Source organism: Aythya fuligula, chromosome 12, assembly GCF_009819795.1.
Source record: "Aythya fuligula isolate bAytFul2 chromosome 12, bAytFul2.pri, whole genome shotgun sequence".
Lineage (NCBI taxonomy): Eukaryota > Metazoa > Chordata > Aves > Anseriformes > Anatidae > Aythya > Aythya fuligula.
Genome location: NC_045570.1, coordinates 5,781,636 through 5,803,853, shown reverse-complemented (window position 1 = coordinate 5,803,853; position 22,218 = coordinate 5,781,636). Strand labels below are relative to the sequence as shown.

Below are 22,218 nucleotides of genomic sequence, written 5' to 3'. Positions count from 1 at the left end.
AGCCTTTCCAGACTAAACTGCATTACAATTTCTCCTTTAGATCTTCAGTAGAAAAGACACGCTCCTTGGATTCGCTTCTTGACATTACAGAACAACTAGGAAGTTTCACCTTTTTCAAACCCACTCTAAAACCCCACCAGATTTCTCCAGCCTTGCATCATTTCACAACTATGAAACAGTTTTCAACTGAAATATACTTAAAGGCTGCTCCACAAGAAAAAGCACAGCTTAATTAAGTTAACTAAGCTGATTAAGCCATGCTCTTTCACCCATTACAGGAAGTATTTAGCCCTGGAGCCATCCTCACAGGCACCTCACAGAGTGTATGACATGTTTTCTAGAGATACTGTATGTATTTAGTCACTGTGGAAGGGGAAAAAAAAAAAAAGGCAAACACCCCATATGTCAGCATGCCAACAAAATAATAGGAGAAGTATCAGCAGATAAAGCAGCTGTTTACATCCCATTCTTGTCTGGAAGGTAGGTATTGCATTACAAGGGAATGAAGGAAGGAAGAGAACATTACCCAACACCTCAGACTTGGCTGTTGTAAAATAATGGCAGCAGGAACACTCTCCAAAGTCCTCAGTCTCCTATATTAGTATTGAGATTTTTGTATGTTTACAAAGAACTCTGACAAATGGATTTAAAATTGAATAGATTATAGCAGCCTTGTTTTTAAACAATTAAGATTAATCTCTCTCCTTTATTGTATCTAAATGAGTTTATATCATGAAAAGAATTCTTTAAAATTTTCAACCCTTTCAAAATGTCTAAAAGCAATGTCTAAAATAAAGACATAGCTAACTAGCATTATGCTTATCTTGGCTGTTGCTGGTATAAGGGTGCTGCTCTGTGTCTCAGAAAGATTTCTGGCAGGGTGAGAAAACCTGGTCCGTTTCAGAGACTTTCCTGGGACCTGTCTGAAGTGTCGACAAGCAACGAAGCTGAATATTAATACACTCTCCATCATCAAAAGCTGTTGCATACCCAAAGGATGAGAAATATTTTAATCAGCTTTCAGCTTGTCTAGTACAAGTCAGTTTATTCCTTCGGGATTATACATCTATGTGCTCAATTTTTGTCTTCGCATGCTCTCTCTCTGTGACTTTTGAAACTAGCAGTAAAGAGCCTAAATCGGCTGTTTGGTTGGAAAAAGCCAGCTAATGCTATGATTCAATTACAGCATTTTACATTCAACAAGAAAATCTAGCAGATGAAAAGCAAAGAAAAGAATTGAGAAGTCAGTCCCGTATAGTGTTTTTTTAACAGCAGTGTTTTGTTCAATATTTTTGTCAATCTTATGAGTTTTCAGGACTGATGTGTCTGATGTCTTGGCCATCATCCCCGCCCCCACACTTCCTAAGGTCTGGCACTGTAAACTCGCAATTCCTCCGTGAAATGACCACTGCTGGAACTGACCATGACCACATGCATGTTTTATGAACACGCACACCACCTATGTCTTCCATGAAAGCTAAGATCAGTAATGAAATAATGGTCCAAAAAACCTTGAATATAAAACTGTCATTGCATAATGTCACTGAGAGACAAAGTCAGTCAGCCTTGAGGTTGCACTGTCAAAGACACCACCTACATGAGAAGGCTTTTAATTTTTTTATTCCTTCCAAAAGCATCGTAACATTTCAGACTAACAGAGCCAGGACCTCTATTGGCCTTCGCGTTGAGCATCGACAGAAACGCAACACAGAATTTCATGTCACTTCATCCCTGCTTCTCTGGGAATAGATATATTACCCACTGCACATGTAGTATCGCAGTACTCTCATCCTTCCCAAAACAGAAGAGAAAATAGAAATATAAAGCTTAGCTGCTGAAAGATTTTCAACTTCTGGTGCGCATTAAGGAATTATGGGAAGTACGACCTCTGTGTACTTTGGCACCAGACAGCATCAGCATAAATTGGTTTGTACAGGCTAATCTTAATTTCTATCCAAATCCTCCACCAGAAATATAACCAACCATTAGTTTTGAGAAGAGTAGTGAGTTCTGAGGTTGCAAATAATTTCAGCACAGGAACTCATATTTCATGAAATGGAAGCAGGAAATTGGACAGAATATGAGAACAAGTAGTCGAGGAGGACAACGAGTAAGTTTACTCTGCCATAGGTCTGAGTTACAGGAAAACACCTTCCAGTTCCACACCGAGTCCCACCACATCCTTGTCAAACAACTGGGCTTCTAGCTAGCTAACAAATCCTTTGAGGCTTTAATCCATTAGCATGTAGCAAAAAAGCTTGGAGACTGAGCTAAAACATAATTAGTAGAGTACATACACATACATATATATACACATATATATCAAATAAACAGTTTATTACACATCAATCCCTAGGCAGATAGACAATATGAACTGATCCAGACATGATTAGTGCACTTTCCAAAATCCAGCATGGTAAACATCCAGACAGGTTCATCTTGAGCAGACCTGTGAGAATTATATAGAGTTCAGATTCGCTAGCAGACCAAGAAGATCTTCCAAAACTTGATGGTGACTAGGGACATTTGACAAAAGCCAGTAATTATTTTCCAGCTGCTGAATAGTAAACATTTTTTATGTGTACAGCTTCAGGATTATTGAGCAGAATAATGTGCTATCCCTGGAAGTGTTCAAGACCAGGTTGGATGAGGCCCTGGGCAACCTGGCGAAGTGGGTGGCATCCCTGCCCACGGCAGGGGGTTGGAACCAGTTGGTCTCTAAGGTCCCTCCCAAGCCGTTCTATGATTGTATGTGTAGTAAGAAATGAAAAGTACAAGAAAGGGTTTACCCCAAAACTGCTGAGAGCTACAATTGGAGGCAATCAGGGTAAGCCAGAACAAAGTAAGCTCCAGCGATCATACTTCTGTGGACAGAACTTGTCCACCTGAAAATAAAAACAAAATACTTTACATGCTGCCCTAGTTAGACAGCTTCCAGTCATGGCAGGGGGAAGGCAGAAATTTGTGGGGTTCCTCCAACTGCACAACATTCTCTCCCTGGGACACAGCAACTCTTTCAGTTATAATGAAAAAATCACAACCTCCTTTAGTTGAGGAGGAACTTAAGATCACAAAATTCCTGCCACCTAAAACCAAAGTAAGACCTCAACGTTTTGATCTCCATGCTGATTTTGAAAACCATACTTAAGTTACTTGCACAAGTTAAACAGGTCAGTGAAAGAATTAGCACCTAATCCAACAGACCATAATGCTTTCCATGGCCTATATCGAAGCCAAGTTTATTTCTTTATACATAAAATAAGAGCTGTAATTTTGATAAAAATGATGTAACTTTAAAACTACATTGCAAAACCACTTTTTACCCATGATCGTTAGGAATTAGAGGCACTGATGATCAGATAAGAAAGAAAAGGTATCAGCGCAGCAATGGCAACTTCTTGGAAAATACTACCTCCTTCACACAGAACAGCCATGTGAAAAGTATAACAGCTGTATTCCATTTTATAAAATGGACTCAGTCACTAAATATGACAGCAATAAGGCCATGTTTTGAAATGTTCACTGTACTCAAAAACTCCCAGTAACATAGATGGTGACATTTTGGTCATACTGCCATTTGCTTTCACTTTCATTAGAAATAATTTTCCCTAGTCTATAAGGATCACATTAAAATTATTCCTGCCAAACCAATGCAATTTAGTTTCAACACCAACCCAAACCTTCCTTCCTACCTATGTGATATGTTCAAAAACACACAGAACTTATAGACACAAACGTACAAATTTGCATCTGATCACTTCTATGATGGCCTCAGTGAGAACTAGAAATCATTTTCAATACAGTTGATAATTAATTTTATATGACTTACAGATATACAGGCATTTCAAAAATACAGAGTATTTTGCATTTCCAAAAACTGTTATTCTCCACGTGCAAACACTGTCTTTTATTGAGGTTTTGTACTAGGAAATGACTTTCAAAAACCATAAAAGGCATTGCAATGAATAGCTGGACAAGTAAAACAATAGCAGAACACAATACTACTGCTAATTGGTTTCCACTGCACACAATAAGCCTTATAAATAAATAAGCAAACTGTTGACAAAAAGATCCTTTGTTATTCCAGTACATGTTCATCCAAGGTTCTGAGGAAAAATGGTGAAAACAGCACAATTTTTTAATATAATTGACTTGGCCCCATCATACTGACTTCACTTTCGCTTAAATCATCCCAGTTCCCACTACCAATAAAAGGGCAGCATCAGGTTCTAAACAAATCCTTCCAGCACTGACACGTATTCACAGGGATGCAGCAGGATCTATGATCTGGGCTTTTCTCTCTGCAACACACGCCGGGTGACTTGCAGCACTTCCAAGTGTAGTCTTATGCTCTGAACTCTTCCTCTGCTGTTCCTGCTGCTGAGAACTGCAAGCTATTGCCCCTGGTGCTATCCCCTATAAGCCACTTTGTTCTAAATGAAAATTCAGATGATCCAGGAGTTACATGAAGGAGTTAGATCATCACCGATTAGAAACCACACACCTGTGCATGTGTTTATGTGCACAAGCATGTACAGACACGTGTTCCTTGGACCAGCTCTGGCGAGCTATCCAGTCGGAGACCACTCCTACGTGATGCAGAACCCTGCTTGTCACTGGGCTCAGCTCAGACAGATCCTTTTATACAGCTCAAACACAAAACTGGGACATAACCTATATGCATGGCTTTGATTTCTGCTGATTGCGTTGCATGCACTTACGTTTTTAAATGCTAACACAGAGCCCATCATACCTACACGTATTTGCATGTACAACATGACGCACAACCATATAGGTCTGATTGTACACAACCACAGTGAAGACAGAAAGAAGCTTTGCTACAGGAAGGGTTTAGCGCAAGACAATAGAATTTAGTCATTCACAACAGGCTCACCAAAGAACAGCAGTGTGCACGAGAACACGGACAAACAACCTCCCAACCCAGGTGTGAACACACCTAGACGGGGACACAGCGGGGCAGCGTGCGCACCTCCGGCACCAACCAGGCAGCACAGCAGCACCCCCCAGCAGCCCCACAGCTGGGCCAGCCACCCACGGCCCTCCTGCCTGTGCTGTCAGAAACCCACCTTGCCTCCCCGTGGCACATACATCGAGGTAGCCTGCCTGAAACTTTCCCTGGCTCATGCCACTCGGCGTTACAACCTGAGATGTTTTCAGAGTCATTTTCGCAGGATGCCGTGCGAGCTGGAAGGCTGCCCTCTTAGCAATTCCAGTTTATAATAGAAATGTTATAGTGCTTCATATCAACTCAGCTTAGATCTCAAGCAGCTCACAGAAGGGTTAAAAATAGAAAGTGCTATCCACTGGTTTGCTCTGATGTTCCTGTAGATATTGTCACTGGATGTATCCTCAGTAGAATTCTATTCAACACCTCTGTCTTTAAGTACAAAGCTGTAGGCTGTAGCAGCTTTAGGAAACATAAGTATCCTTTTTTCTGCTGCACAGTATCTGTGTGTGAAATTCTCTAAAGGGGTTTAAGTATTTACCCTGAACACTATCAGACAGTTTCTAAAATTTTCCTTATCCTGTTGCAAAAACACTTCAAAGAGAATCATAAACACAGTCCTTTGTGCTTTCAGCACACACTTTGTTTTGGAAGCTTAAGTCTGAATTCCCTCAGAATTGTAAATATTTTTTTTTCTGAAAGATGTGCAATACAACTTTAAAAAAAAAAAAAAAGATTGTCAGTGATTCTGCTGTATGCCACGCAGTATCCTTTCTCCCATTTCTGATGGCTAAAAATATTGGGGTCAATGAAATCAGTGTCAAAAAATATTTTTTAAAAAGAACAAACTCCCCAGGATCAGGGTTTTCCTCTCGTTGTTGAGATAAAAGATACATTTCCAGGAATATCTGACTCCTGGTGTACATAAAATATAACCTGCCAAAAACACATTTATTTAAAGGGTCTGGCCTAAACAGATAAGAAGAGCCCCAAAAGACCAGAGATATGGCTAAAATTTAGGTCTTTGAGCTGCCATGTTGTGCCGACATTTCACAGCTCATTAGGCAAATACGATCACCCATCACCGCACGGCCCTCCAAGAAAAGAGTGTGACACTGCAATATCCCAAAGCACAGGGAGGAAGCTAAAAAAAGAAATTAAAATTATACCTCAGAATTTCTTGAATTTTGGCTGCCAAGATGACACTAATACAAATATAAGTTGCATTTTCTGTAAATGCTACCAGCCACCCAGCTTGTTTGTGAACCCCAAACCTTTTCATGCCCTCCACCCGCAGAGAATTAGCGAGCTGTTTGAAGTGCCAAAGTCTACAAAAAGCCAGCAAGATTCCTTTTAAAAGCATATTTTGTCTTACAGCTTATGGTGGTTATTCTGGAACCAAAATACCCTGATTTAAACACATATTTAAACGATTTTTTTAATTTGGAAAAAAAAAAAAGAAAAAAAGAAAAAAAGAAAAAAAAAAAAAAAGAAAAAAGAAAGAAAAAAGAAAAAGAAAAAGAAATATATTATGGCCCTGGGCTGAGATTTCATAGCTCAAGTTTCAGCCCAGACTCAATTCTAACTGTCAGGCTCTAAGCCCCTGACAATAGTGGCTTACAGCAGAAACTATGGCATACTTCATACGCAGCAAGAGAACCAAATAATGAAACAGACCTCAAAAAGGAAAGAAAAATAATTTTACTTGGAAATATCTTCACTCTCTGATTTCAATTCAGTTGTATAAACTGATAAAAATGTACCATAGAGAATAACTATAAAAAATAATATGATGAGTTAATGTTTTTTTGTTTTTTGTTTTTTAATGTACAAATCAAGATGAAACAGTTGTGCAGAGACATCAGTTTGTTGAATGCCACTTTGCTCATTGTAACTACACAGAAAGCACATGCTGATGTTTATAGATTGCATTTGGAAATTAAAAGGTATGCTGCATATCAGTATCATTAGCTATAATTTAGGATTCCAAAAAGTGAAACAAAAGGTTTAACAATCACTTTTGTATTTCACTTATACCATTAAAAAGGTTTTTAAGATCTATGTTTCGTTCCTTTAAATAAATCCTTTAGAGTAGGCAAACGGTTATGCTGCTAAATACACTAAATCACTCATTTTTCTTTATGTTTTAGAACTACAATTTTCATCATCTTGCCAAATTCCTGCATAAATAGGTAGGATTAAATGGAGCCTAGCCTACCTAACATAATTATATATGTTGTGATTTTATACTGCAATGAAACTGATACATTTTAATAATCCCAGTCTTGGCTCTTACCCACCAAAGTCAATAAAGGTTATTAAGGCCAACTGCCATATAAATACATTGCTACATTGCTAAATGGACTGTCAAAGCAGGAAATACAATTCATACCATATAGCACTACCAGGAGCATCTTTTTTTTTTTTTTTTTAAAAAAAAAAGGAACACTGGATATGTAAAAAAAAAAATCTTTAAAGATTTGGCATTTGAGTACAATCATATATGTTTACTTTTCATTCCAGAGATTTACATTTTATTTTTTCAAATGTGAATCAACCTAAAACAAAATAAACAAAAAAAGACTGTAGGACTTCTACAGCTCTTACTGATTTGGCATGGCGTTAAAACATTTTCATAGCTAAAATAAATGTCAGATTGCAAGGTTTGCATGATATCAGACCCTGAGAGACAAATTGTCTCTCCACTGAATCTCAGAACAGCTTCAGCAAGACTTCCTCATATCACATGAGATTTCAGCTTTTCAGACTTCTCTTTACCCAGAAAGCAAAGCTTGTACAGTCTTTTTTTCAAATGGTAACTCTCCCTTTGAATTCAGCAAGCATTTATCCTGATGTTGCACATGATAACGTGTTAATCTTGGATGACTTTTAAAAAAAAACTCAAGGATTTGAATAGCCTTCGTATTTCCAAGGGAGGGGGGGAAAAGAGAAGAAGATTGGTTAAACTGCTTTAGATTTAGTGGTTCATAAATTCATGAGGTAATATTGTGGGAAATGTGATGTTTTATCAGAATGTCATTCAAATGAAAGGTTTAACATTTACATCACAAGAGCAAGCCCTAAGTAAAACTATCCACAGGGAAAGAAATGCCAGGACTAAACATTATTATAAGACTGTGTGCTTGCCACAAAGTACAAAAATATTAAATAGAGCCTGAAGGTTTGAAGACCCGGGGCTTAACTTCCTGAGGTATCATACTTTGCTGCGATATTGGAACAATTACAATTAACAGAAGCAGAAATTTTGGAAAATGTTTTTTTTTTTTTTTTCTTCTTTAAAACTCTATTGCTAAACAAAGGAAAAAAAAAAAAAAGGCACACATCGAACCCCAGACTGACTTTTGTATCACTCTAAACACACACATAAAATTTAAGTCAAGAGTTGTTCAGCTCACACACAAGTGTAGGAAAAAATACATTATTTTCCTTTACAAAACAGTTCCTTTTAAGCACTAATACTCTACTGAGACAAGATCAACAACCACTAAGGCATTTATAATTTAACCATTTTTCCACATTATATAGGTGAAGTTTTTATTTTATTATTTTTGCTTTTTAAAGAATCATGCAGTTAAAGTTATAAATTTGGAGGAAAAACACTGACTGTAGACTACTGGGTACCTTCAGAAATACCTTTTTGATTTAACTTAATGCTGTGGAAGCTAAGCATGCACCAAAACACTGCACTTTTTATGTTAAATTGCTGTTGAATTTGTTAACCCACAATTGATTTCCTGTGTTATGGAATCTTAGAGATTACAGCTAACTTGAAGCAACAGGGATAATTCTTGATGTTAATGCTACATTTCTATGTATTTTTATTAAGTCGGTGCTCGCTCTTGCATTAAAACTGCAGCTCAACATTGCCCCCTACTGTCCCTTTGTGAAACTAAGGACAAAACGTAGGTTGAAACCCAAAAATCCCACCCCACCTCCAAGTCCAAAATACAGTAAGCAGCTCATTTACCTAAGAGACTCAACAATACAGACATTCCCAATTAACATTCTCTTCTGTCTCCTTCAATAGCTGAAATTAATTGTGATTAATGCATTATAAGTCATAAAACTTTAAAGCAAATTTTAAAATTTAAATTAGAAGCAGCTTCTGTCTTGGCCCGACCGTCAGTTTGCTGATAAATATCATCGTGAGGCCTGTTGAAAGGAGATACACTGACGCCACCATGTTTCTAATTAGAGACACATGGCAATGTCACACCAATTGCAGAAAACCTAACCCTTGAGAATTCCTGAGTTTGCTGTTTTTCCATGTTCTCAACACACAATGGATATAAAATAACAATCAAACATTCTTGTCTCTACTTCATCTAAGCCTCTGTTACAAGAGGGTAAGTTGTCATTTGAAAGAAAAACAAACCAAATCATTTTTTTTAAATGATAAAGGTCATTCAAGATTAGTTGAGTTTCAGCACATGAGAACACAAAAAATGAGGCAAAAACAAAAATAAACAGATCATAAATCTTTTTCCCTTTTTTTGGAAGAAAGTCTAACGTTCACCGATTCCTTGCAGCAACTGATTTCACATATAAAAATTCCACTTTTCCTCACTCATTTTCCAGGCCTGAATCCAGCTGTTGCCAGAAAAGCTTCCAAATTCTTGTGAACAGGTTAGAGAACAACAAGATTTCCCCCAAAACTCAGTAACAGAATATTGTGTCGTCATACCTCTGGGATTTCAAAAACACTTCTAATACAAATTATATTCAGTGTGCTCAGCCACATTACAAACTTTTCCAAGACATGTACGGACGAGTTGAAGCTTACGCTGTGAGCAGCAATGGCAGTTTCTGATGGAAATGGAAGGATACCAGCACGACACATTTCTGATGTAGTTCCTCCTGCATGCAGACCTAGAAGCAGGCATGCTGGCAAGTGTGTCATGCACTTAGCAAAGTCCCTCAAGCTGAGTCTCTACTTGGACAGCAACAGGAAGTGGGCTAACAGTGGTCACTGAGTCACTCTCACTATCAAGGAAGGCACAGATATACTTTCAAATATAGAGCAATTACCACAACTGTAAGGATTCAAGAAACTAATCACCTCTAGCTAGTTGTAGCCATCATGTAATTGTGCATGTGCACTACCAACAGCCAGCTGTACCTTCAGCTCATCGGGTTTTACTTTCACCTTCAGCCAGATACATTCACAATTGTTGTGATGGCAAAGGGTGCACCGTCTATCTTGCTGTTTCATGACCAGGTGGCATTGCACAGTTTCAGGTACTAATGTGTGATGCAATATCTGCCTGTCACCTTCTGGCATTGTCAAACTTTAAAAACAAGTGAAGTCAGGAAACAACTGAAATCTCCTCTTGGTTTTTGGTTCTCATTTTGCTCATATTTCTTTTATTTCTCTCCCCCAGTAGCAAAGAGGTTGCAGGATTATACTGATTCTATTTTTCAGATGTTCTGAATAAAGCAAAAATTCTGTTGCTACAGAACAGTTAAAAACCAAACTGTTAGTGCTCTCAGAATTAAGCTCTAAAAGCTTCAGACTATAAAACCAGTACTTACCATAGTCTCCATTTTTCTCCAATATTCTTCCAATTTAGCCATTGGCTTAAGCCACCAATCAGTGCACTTCAAATACCGCTTGCCTTGAAACCAAAACTGCCTGAGCCACTCAAATTCAACCTGCAAGAGAAAAACACATGGTTGCATGAATCATCTGTTTTTATTATCTGTTTTTATTATTATTATTATTATTATTATCTGGGCAGGAATGGGGTAGTACATGAATCCAGATATACCTAAACAGCCCCAGCAAAGGAGAAAGTTACTAGAGTATTTATTTCTAAACATACCTTTACACCCCATTGTTATTTTTATTTAGTCATATGAAGGATGGAAGAAACTTTCAGTAAATAAACTGTGCTAGAACACAGCCTAGCCAATTGCTATGGAACAAGCACATAGCTTTATAATGACATAATAGTTTCTCATAGTTAACCAAATAATCTAGTTACCAAACAAACTACCAAAAACTTTAGGTTTAACTGAGTCTCAGTGCTCAGCTGTGGCCAGGCTCGTGCTCCCTCTACTGGAACTGCACTTAAAGCAAAAACTTGCCAATGATATGTATGTGGGGTTCTGCGGGGAAAGTAAGGCTAAAAAGCAAGTTTTGGCTTTTCAGGGTGTCAGTAGTAACATGTCCCAATTGTTTTTCTAGCACTAGGCTTGTGTGGCAACTGTGCTTAACAAAGAAAACATTATCCCAACGAAGCAATAAAAATTTGATCAGAACACTGTTATACTTTTATTTAGAATATGAAGCAGAAAATACTGTAGTACTTTGCTAGTTTGGGGTGTTGTTTTTTTTCCAAATCATATATGGGTGGCCCTTCAGGTTTAAACACATGAGAAATATTAGCTTTTAATATACGATAAATATATATAACTCATCAAATATTCATTAAGCAAAATAATTTCATTTATCCTAATTCCTGCTGAGCCTTTTTCTTTAATGGCAATCCATGGTTCTGGTCTTTAGAATTATGTATTTATTTTTGTTGCGGTAGTTACGTTTCACACCAAGTTCAAAGCTACTTTAATCATTATTTGCTACCTCAAAGATTTTGTTTATCCCTACTTGACACTGATGTTGGAAATAAAGAGAACCTGCCAAGGTGAAAGAATAAAGAAAACTGCCCAAAGCTGTCATCTAACTCTTTCTTTCCTGCAAGGCTATGGAAATCTGAAAGCGTTTCAGCTAACATTAAATGTTTGGTCAATACACATTAACGACTGCAGTAAAAGATACTTAAATGTGAAATGTATAAAAAGAACATTAGATCAACTCTTAGTAAAATATAACAACAAAATTAATTGGCAGACATAAATCTTAAAGATATTTTCAAAAAATTACTGCAAGTATAGTGGTTTCTTAGCACACAAGTTCAGTGACATACATCCTCCCTAGCAGAGTTTGCTTCTTCTGCTGTATAAACAAGGTATGAAGTATCAAGTTCTGCTTCCCTAAAAATCGTTATGCACCATTTGAGGATGGCTGAGCACATCAACAGTTCAACTAGAGTTTGGAGTACTCGCTGCTTTTTTCTTCTTTCTATTTTCTGGTCTCTTCCAATGAAAGGATGATAACATGTAATATCTTACAAATATGTTTCAGGAAATAGATCACATGAGGTCATTAACTAATAAAAAATTATTTTTAAAAAAATTAAAATGAAAGTTACAATATCATTCATCATGATAACAATCTATTTCAGTCAGTCTGATTTTTAACTAATCATACTGATTTGTTACATTAATCTACATAATTTCAGTCTAAGTTAAGTCTGTAATCCTGGCCAAATTTTAAACATATCTTGATCCCTTTCAGCGTACACAAGAGATAAGGGTTAGCAGTAGGACAGTTAATTTTCTGAAGGATTGTAACTGATCTCATCAGAGGTCAGGGTACTAAATGGCAACGTGTGGCTGTTCAATGTTAGCGACAACAGTATAGGTAAAAATTCAGGCAGGGCTCTCAAAATCAGGTCCATATTCATCTGACAATGCGTAAGTTTAGCTCTAAACTGAGTTAATAGAAGAAGGGAAAAAATAGCATTTCACCCACAAACTCAGCCATCAAGCGCCTTGACAAAGGACTGCTCTGAATTGGTACCTCTGGCCAGGTAAGGGTTGATTCTGAAAACAAGTCATCTTGATGCATGGTTGACAATTTCTCTGTCACTATCCTTGCTTTAGACACTAGTAAGCACAAATACTTCTGTTAAAAAATCTCCAGATATTCCAATTACGCTGTTTGATATTTTAAAATTAACATGAACACTAAATTAACATTAATTTTTAAATTCTTTCATTGAACTCTAGTCACTAATCTTCTCCTGCAGGAAGAAGGCATCCCCTATTGGTTTGCCTCCTTCCATCTCCTTACACGAATTAGAGCTATACCAGGAAAAAAACCACAACAGTACACGCGGAAGAGAGAAAAGCTCAATTCTAGCCTTACTGGGACTCAAGATACACGACATTCATCTTCCATGACAGGAGTCTCAGGTCAACTGTTCTTGACACGGATTTTGTCAAAGAGTTTTAGTTTGGTGACTCCCATATATTAGAGCTAACTTGAGTTCAGATCAGCAAGTAGTTTACATGACTGAACAGGACAAACCCTAAACATATTAACACGTAAATAAAATACACACACTGCACATTTTAAGAAAACTTCTGTCTCCTGAGTCATTTTACATTTGTGACTTACATCTGTGCAAGAAAGTTCAGAATCAGGCCTTATATGTCTAACCTCAACAGATTATTTTTTTTTCAAGTTGTCCTTTAGCAATGATTAAAAGCCAATTTTAGGTTATAGTCAATACCGGGTAGTAAAAGGCCAACAGCAGCATTTGACATTTTGTGACGCAGTGCTCCTCGGTCAATTATTTAAAAGTATTGGTTATTAAATGCCACAGATGTAGGTGATCTATATTTTTGCTCTTCTGTCCTAGCCAGCCACCAACCATGCTGTCAGCTCACTGTGATGTGCCTTCACACGTCAGCCTTCCTTGGGCCGCAGACACCACCACCCTTCCTCAGCCCTGACCTCAGCACCTACCACCACATACCTTCCACACCTACCACCTTCAACTTAGCTAGCCTCGGCTTTTCTGCATCCCTGTAGACGTAGAAATGTTAAATCATTATAAATTTAACTGCTGCTACCATAAAAATAGATTCGCTGTAGGCAAGAGTGACTACTTCACAAGCAACAGAGCAACCAATTCAGTCTCAAATTTTAATTGTGGTCATCAGGATTTGTTAGCGCTGAGCCAAAACCCTAATAAGAACAAAATCCTACTTTTTCAAACTTTACTTTGAAGCCTGCTACATTTTAAACACAAACCCCAGATCCTAAGGAAGTTGCTCTGAAGCTTTACTTCACAGAGAACTTGTGACTGTTCATTTGGTGGTGGCGAATAAGGAGGCCTCGGAGCTTCCTCACGTAGGGGAACTCCTGTCAGATCTTGCACTCCTCTGAGCAAGGTAAACAACTGTTCTCGGACACCCAAAGAATAGGCCGTCTTCTCTGTAGATTTATTTTTATGCATGCAAGCATTTACATCATCTAGTCAGCAGTGTTCTATTATTTTAAAAACGTTTGTTTGCCAGTGGGCTTTCCCAGGTCCCTGCAGGTCTGCTTGAGGCCTAGCCAGTAGCTGTATAAATTTTGGAAAGCGAAGTGTGACTCAGCAGGGGCAGAGGTTCACATACAATGAGCTATACAAGGTCATTTATTTCAGGAGGAATGATTCTGGCCAAACAGCAATCTGATTGCTTAAAGGGAAAATTTCATTTAATCTAACACCATGTGAGCATTGTTGTTAGGATGCTGTACTTCACAGCTGTCCAGGACATCACTTCTGTTCACCTTGCCACAGTGCTTCTAGGATACCCTGCCACTGAAACAGTGTTCAGACTTCAAGCCTGAAGCTTGTAACTACAAAGTACGTACTGGGGTGAAATGACTTGCACATCTAACAAACAGCATGTATCTCATAATTCAGGTACGTGATGAATTATGTACCTGAATTCAGATATTACTCTGAAGGCTGTTTTAATGAGGGAGACCACAACAAGGTTAAGTCGAAGTGATGCTGAAAACCTCCTCACTAAAATCTTGCTTCTTCCATGGGAAGGCCTCTGCCATGCCATCCAAGAGAGGTCTCCGACAAATGAACTCTGGGAAAGCTAGCAATTGGAAAAGAGAGCCCCCAGATACTCACCAAATTCTTTTATGGATTTCTCTGCCCACGACAACAGTGGAGAAAGTCTCTACCAATGCTACAGGTCTTCAGTTCTAAACCACTTAATCAACACAGCAAGTCAATTTTCCTGCCCAGGAATACAAAAGTGAAGGCACAGAATCATACCTCATTCTTTCAGACTTGCTCTTAGGCTTTTTCCCTCAAGGAGACACAGATAACTCATCCAGACCTCATTTGGCAGAGCAGTTAATTTCAGCACAGACTGTGAATCTGCACTCAATCTGATCTGTGGATCAGATGATGGCACTGTGATGGTTCTGCTCCAGTTAATGATCTCTGATGCTACTTTGGAGGTGTCAGCAAAAGGGGAAGAACACCCATAGCATTTCAGGAAGATGAAGCAGCTACTGAGGATGCATTTAGTTATCTGAGCTAAAACATGCAAAGAGAGATAAAAAAAAATATGACTTTTGGAAGTGGAATACAACCATACCACCTCCTCTTCTGATAGAAATGCTCAATTTCAAGCCCATAATCTCTGGTCCAGAGGTATATAAGCTGTATACCAAAACAGAAATACACAGGCAAAATTGGGTGACAGTTCATCTTATTTAAAATAATAACAAAGGAGAGAAAAAAAAAAAAAGAGATGGAATCCTGACCACAGTTATTGAATGGAACACTTATTTTCATCAGTACTTGAACAGTTTAATTCTTTAAAGAAAGAAAACATGTTCTTGTTCTTCATATGCCTGAGAAAATTTGAAATCTAGAACCCGTATGATGTGCCTGAAAATATGAAGATTTATCGTAGAGTGAGTAAAAGAAAGCGGGAAGCTTTCACAGGCAAAACAATAACAACAACAATAACCTGCATCAGCCTCACAGATCTATGTGTTTTTACACTTCAGTGATGTTTGAAAAAGAAATGTGTATTTACCACAGTGGTAAACAAATGGTAACTTTGTCTACTTGTGCACTAAAAAAGGGAAATTTAAATAGCACTTGAACATACGGAATTTATCTTTTAAGTGAGGAGGTGACTGGGTATTCTCTTTTCAAATGAAATATAGATTCAATGTGTCTACTAAGACTAAGTGCACAATATGTACAAGTTAAACAATGATTTCTGTTACAGTATATCCCATATGCATAACAGGAAACATCCCTGTATGTCACATAGCAAAATTATTCAGGTGACTGCAAACACCAGGGGCTAGTCTCTCACCTGATGTAAATGGCACAGGTCTTTGATGTTGAAGGACCCGTGCAAATTTACACCAGCTGTGCATGTGGCCCTAGCTGTGCAAACCACATATGTGTATAGTTTTATGGACTGAGCCTGATTAATGTTTTGTAAAGCCCTGCATGCATCCGACTTCTTTAAATTGCTCTAGGAGCTGTTTTGCTGGAAGTCAAGGGGTAAAGCTTTTGCCATCGCTATACTAATTTTTACTAACTTTGAGCACAATACAAATAAAAATGTGTTCTATGAAGTTTTCTAGCAACACACAATATTATATTCCTCAGCAGATAGCAATTTAAAACACTTAGAAAAATTCTAATATGAGTGTGAATTAGTTTGGTACTACAGATGTTCCAATATAATGCTGATTGTACTTATCTTAGTAGCAATACAGATTAGTTCCTTCAAAATGTGTGAGTATACAAATGTTGTGACTGATATTTAAGCAAAACATGGTTCAGAAATTTGTATTAGCTGCTTACTATAGTTGTTTTTACAGAGAGATGGTCATCATCACTTTTGTTAGGAACAGCTGAAAGCTTTTTTTTTCAGGTAGGAAGGCAACTTTCCAGAGCAGCTAAACAATGTCACTTTATACTCCTAATACACAGCCTTGACTTGCATTTTCTTTAACTCTTATAAAAAATAAAAATAAAAAAGCAATTAACTAACCATTTTTGGAAATGTCACCACTGTAAGACCACCCATTCCACTGTATCATTTCCTTGACTATCCACTAACAGTAAAAGCAAAGTTACATTCTTCAAGATGCTGCTTATTGTTATACCACAAAAAAAATTACCATTTCCACAATAGCCCAAAACAGACATTTTTAAATCTGTGTTTCCTAAAACTCCAGATCTCTATGTCAAACCACAAAGCACTGTGCCAGCTTCAGTGAAATTCTATGGAAGTGCATTGTTACAACTGCATATTTTATAGTGCAGAACAATCTGCCGAATGAAGTATGTGTTTCACGATTATTTGCACTACATTTTCTTCAGAATATGCTTTTAAGAACATATTCACAATTGTCTCACACCTGGCATTCTGGAAAAAGACTGGCAACTATCTTAACACCTGACAAACAACTGAAAAACTTTGTGTGTGCTTTCCTTCCATTTTCGCCCCTCTTGTTTCAGAAGGACTAGAGTAGTTTGGTTTGTCCGCCACCCTGTGATTTGGCACAATGAAACCGATGTTACTGAAACTACTCTGCCTCTCCCAGCAGAGGGATCTTGGGAAAGAAAAAATGAAAACTTCATGGGAATGCAATGATCAGATCTAAGTTTATCCCAATCACTGTAAACAAGTAAATAGGGAATAAAAAACAGATAATGAACTTATACAGTGCAATGCCTTGTGAGCTGCTCAACACACGCCACCAGACTGCACCTGTCAGAATCCAGCTGTAGCATTTTCAGTGCAGATGATCTCACCTCATTATGTATTTCTTCCACTTGCTTTACAACTGCAGTTTCCAGTGATTTCAAAGATAAAGCCCCTGAATTAGAGTCAGTTTGTAAATTCTGGAGCGCCAGTTCACATTGTCCAAATATGTATTCCAATGTTCCTCTTGAACACTATAAAGATATAATAAAAACGAATACTTAGTCACATCAAAGCATACATATTTCTCAAATACACCACTTGCTTCTGAAATAATCAAAGGAGCAGAAAGGATGTATTTCTGTAACTTTATTTTATGATCTTTTACACAAAATCTTAATGTCTTCTGGTTTATGTAGCTGTTTGTGTAGATGATGCAAAAGTCTAATCCACCAACACAAAATAGTAAACCACAATTTGAAAGGAGAAAGAACGGGATTACTTTTAAATTTACATTACAATTACAGCCATACTTTCCATTGCTTTCTGGCAGTTTTTGAGGATATTTAATAATCAGCTTTATACGCATAGTTTTATAGGCTCCCAGTAACACTCAAATGGAATCCCATATCCACTCAGGAGTGCTGATTGCTTAGAAGGTGTAGATAATATGAACAAACCAGATCTGCACTTCTGTTGCTTTTGTTTTGTTTTCAAAGTTTCTTTCAAAAATCACAAGGAAACACGTAAAATAAATATATATATATATTTGAAAAAAAAAAAGTAAGATAACTACATCTTCTTATTATTTTCAATTAATTATCTGTACCTTCAGTTAGATTCCCGGGAATCATCTTCAATATGGACCTCACCGGTCTCATATGCTTTTTAAACAAATATTTCCATACTATACAGGTTGAGGTCACAACAGTTTACCAAAACAAAGCATAATCACTTAATAGAGAAGTTTTTCACAGTGAAAATAAATGTGTATTTTCCTGCAAGAGTAACACAGAGACAGGAGCAGTAGGTCAGAGGACTCTTAAAGTAAAAGAGGTAAAACACAGAACCACTGTTTTATAAAATGCACAGTGTAATATTGCTTTATGCCAAAGTCTAGTTCGAGTGAGCAGAGTATAGTTTTGTTTGGCAAATAATGGATTTTTTTTATTTATTTTTTTTTACTACAACTACAGTGTATGTCTGTGTCCATGTTTGGTGCTATCGCTTCATTTCCGTTATTGCACCAACTAGTAGGACAGGAAAAAAAAAAAAAGTATGAATTTACAAGTATTTCTCTTGCTTCAGTAGTGGTACTTTTTGCCTTGCTGAAAAAAGAAAGCCATAATTTTTTTTAAATATCTTCTTATGCTACAGTCTATTTTATGTTCCTATATGCTTTCCCATTCAAATACTACATAAAACTAATACTAAAGCCATGGACAAGAATAAAGAATAGAAGTCGAGTAAATAAAAGCATTTTAACACTTGAGTGTGTCAGGCTGAAGTCTGGTTATCCCAGAATGACTCAGTGAAGGAGCTCTGTATCAGTTTTCTAGTTCTTCCGTCCTTGGATGCACAGAAGGATCCCATTTAAAGCATACTCATGACTCAGTTTTTCTGACCTCCTAAAGGCTGTTGTAGCCAGTGAGCACTTCTGACATGTGCTTTGAGTATTTTTCTCTCATCATTAATACTGCCATTTCATCTAGGACCGGGAGATGAACATATCAAAAATAAAAAATAATTAAAAAAATAATTTCAATTAAAAATGCAGCTGTCCCTACACTTCAGCAATTCATGTGATGTGGTAGAGCATATTCCTAAACTGTATCTTAAACGTGTGACTGTGAGTTCAGGTAAATTACTGATGTAGAAGCAACCATATATCAGTCCAATAGTAAACAAATAGCCTGACACATGAGCGTAACTGCAAACACAGTTTGCAAAACAGTTTTGGGTAAGACAACATGATGCTACATTTACGGTATCAGAATATTAGCTTTACAAACGACTAAAGAATTACCTGCATTTATACTTACATCTGCCACTCTGTGAGTGGAGCTGAATCGAGGTGAAAAGCCAGCCAGAACACAGTGCTGATGTGTCATATTGAGATCATCTAGAGAAATATTAGGAAACCTTAAGTAAGGCAAAAAAATTTATATATTCCTCTGGAAAAGCTGAGATTACATTTAGTAGCAACATTCTGTGTTACACTGAATACTGTTCACAAAGCACTTTAAATTCAAACGATTTTAGTGTGAAAATTATGCTGTCCTCTCAAACTCAACGAGACATTCAGGAAAATATGTCAAGATGTGCTGTAAGGTAATTTCGGGGTTGTTCTTACATAAGTTAGCAGAAACTAAGTAAAACCATATAGAAAACTAGATGACCTAAAGAGTTGGCAAGCAAAGCCAAATACAGACATTATCAGAAAAGAACTAGAATAGAAAGCTGCAGGATCCTAGTTAACTTGGAGTCTATACCCTCATCAGTATTTACTCTTTCAGGGAGTTTAGCTTTGGCCATTTTAATACAGCATGATGAGAAGTTAACAAGCTTCATCCTTCCATCATACAAATATAACTTCTCTTTAAAACATCAATATTTGCATACCTGAAACCTGACCCCTGAATTCCTGCTCATTTTTGAAAAGGCTCTTCTGACCATAATGACAGTCCACCAGACTGAAAAGAACAGTGTGTAAGGCTTAATGATATTCTCTTTATTACTGAAAACCGATATGCTCTGAAACTTTTTCTTTACCTTCTAACAAGCCTGAAAATTCAAAATGATAAAAGCCTAAAGAATTCAGAAGAATGACTCAATTCACCCCAGTTGTAAGAACAACGTCTTCTTTCTATGAATGTTATAAGCAATTATTAACAAAGTGCACACCCAAGGCAGCAGATAACATCACTTTGGAAAAAAACACCCGAGAAGTTTATATGAAGAACAGGCACACAAGCGTTACGAACAATGACTGAATTGCCACTAAGAACATTTAGATGGGAGGCATATTTTCTTTTCACATGACGTCTGCAGATATGTGAAATTGAAAAGCTTGAAAAGGACTCCAAAACAAGCAAAAACCCACCAAAAGCCAAATAGGAAAGAGCAATTTCTTACGTAGGCATTTAAGACTGAAATTACATAGAGCCAAATTTTGCAAAGGCCACAGAACAGTATTATCTCCAGACAGGGCAACATTTAAATATCGCTATCACTTTCAAGAAGAACTATGACATAAAATTAACTTAAACACTTCCACCACTTCATTCAGTGCCCATTCATTTTGGTGTGTTTTATGTATCAAATAGCATCAAAAACGTTATGTTTTGATTTGCGCCTTCATTCAAACCCTTGGCAAATCTTTCATTGTAGAGCCCCCCCCCCCAAAAAAAAAAATTGCTTCCAGTTGTCCCTAATCGATTATGACTTTTAAAAACAAGCCTGCCATTTTAATTTAAAAGCTTATAATTCATTTAAGACTAATTGCACAAAAATAGTTGAAGTTTCACAGCCTATGCGTCTCAAAGGATATTTGAAAAAATAAATGTCCTAGATCTTAACCAATTACAGTAAAGATGTACCTTTTTATTTATTTATTTATTTTAAATATATGAATTGAGTAGAAAAAGCACTTCTTGTTATACTGGCCATTGCCTGTTCAGCAGCAAAAACTTTTATTCAGATTTGAGAGCCAAACCAAAACTGTTTCCTTGGACACCCATGTCAGAAGTAGCACAACTCCCTCACAGTTTTAAGTAAAATACAGCACACGGAGCTAACGTGAGTTTTACATGATGAGGTGCTGACTGGTGAGGCTCAGAAAAAACAAAATGCAGCCTCGCCAGTTCCATACATTTAGGTCCTGCTCTGAAAAACTTCATGCAGGCAACTTATTTGTCATACAGTTCTCCTGAATTTGTGGTCCTGAATAAGAGCCAGCACGGCATTGTTGTGCCTTAAAACACTGGGCTCTTACCTGCTACAAATTCAGGTGGAGACATGGAGATCTCATTTCAATACTTGTCAGAAAAACAGAACTTCTATGAACTGTACGTAGCACACAAGAAGTGACTTTTTAATTTGAAATCACGATCAACACCAACAATGTATTTGGTAGAGTTTCAAGAACTATCAACACAATCCCTTCTCCTTCAACCATTTTTAGGACTATTACAACAATATTTTTAAATCTGGACTACAGTTTTCTGCTAAAATGACTGCTTTCCTGCCAAAACTTTCCCGCATCTATGGAAAATGCTGTCATCAGCACAGTTGTTCTAAAGTGTATCACAGGCTTTTCAGATGTTTACAAATTTTAAAACATCACGAATTACCCAACTCTAAAATAGTAATTGTAGAAGACAATCATTCTAACATGCTCAAGTGCTGTGATGACCAAAGAGAATTTTCTAAATCAAAGCAGAGGCAATGCACCCATTGCTATTACCTGCACCAACAGGATGCTATGGTGCCACTAGTCACTAGGCTAACATGGGTCAGTACTTGCACTTCAGCCAGTATAACGTCTACTTCACTTTCCCCAACCTGCTGATAATATTCTAAAAGCCTTGTTGGCATTCAAGGGAACAGAACTTGGTAACAAACTTGGCGTTCAAGCGCCAGAAAAAATAACTTCAGTTTTCTGTCTGAGTTGGAGTATTTAAGAAACAGAGCAATGACTTCCAGCATACATGTACAAGGCAAAACTTGTATTTATTTTAAATGGATTTTGTTCTTTTTTTGTAGTACTTTCTGCCTGCCACTTCCCAATGAATCATCTGCCACTCTAGGGCCAGATCCCATTATAGGACTACTAGCTGAGCCCGGTCTGGGCAAGATTTATTAAAAGAAATTAATCACATATATGATTGTGCACAGGTGGCCAAAGCTACCTT

General features: G+C 37.3%; 1 protein-coding gene across 1 annotated transcript in view; it reads right to left on the bottom strand.

Moving 5' to 3' along the window:
* The window catches only part of FTO (FTO alpha-ketoglutarate dependent dioxygenase), a 238,135-nt gene that overhangs the window by 154,085 nt on the left and 61,832 nt on the right, over positions 1–22,218 (bottom strand). Inside the window, exons 5-7 of the mRNA XM_032195753.1 lie at positions 19,348–19,427; positions 17,416–17,559; positions 10,520–10,639 (exon numbers count right to left, since the gene is read on the bottom strand). Coding sequence (XP_032051644.1) covers positions 10,520–10,639; positions 17,416–17,559; positions 19,348–19,427 — 344 coding nt within the window. The remainder of the gene's footprint in view (positions 1–10,519; positions 10,640–17,415; positions 17,560–19,347; positions 19,428–22,218) is intronic.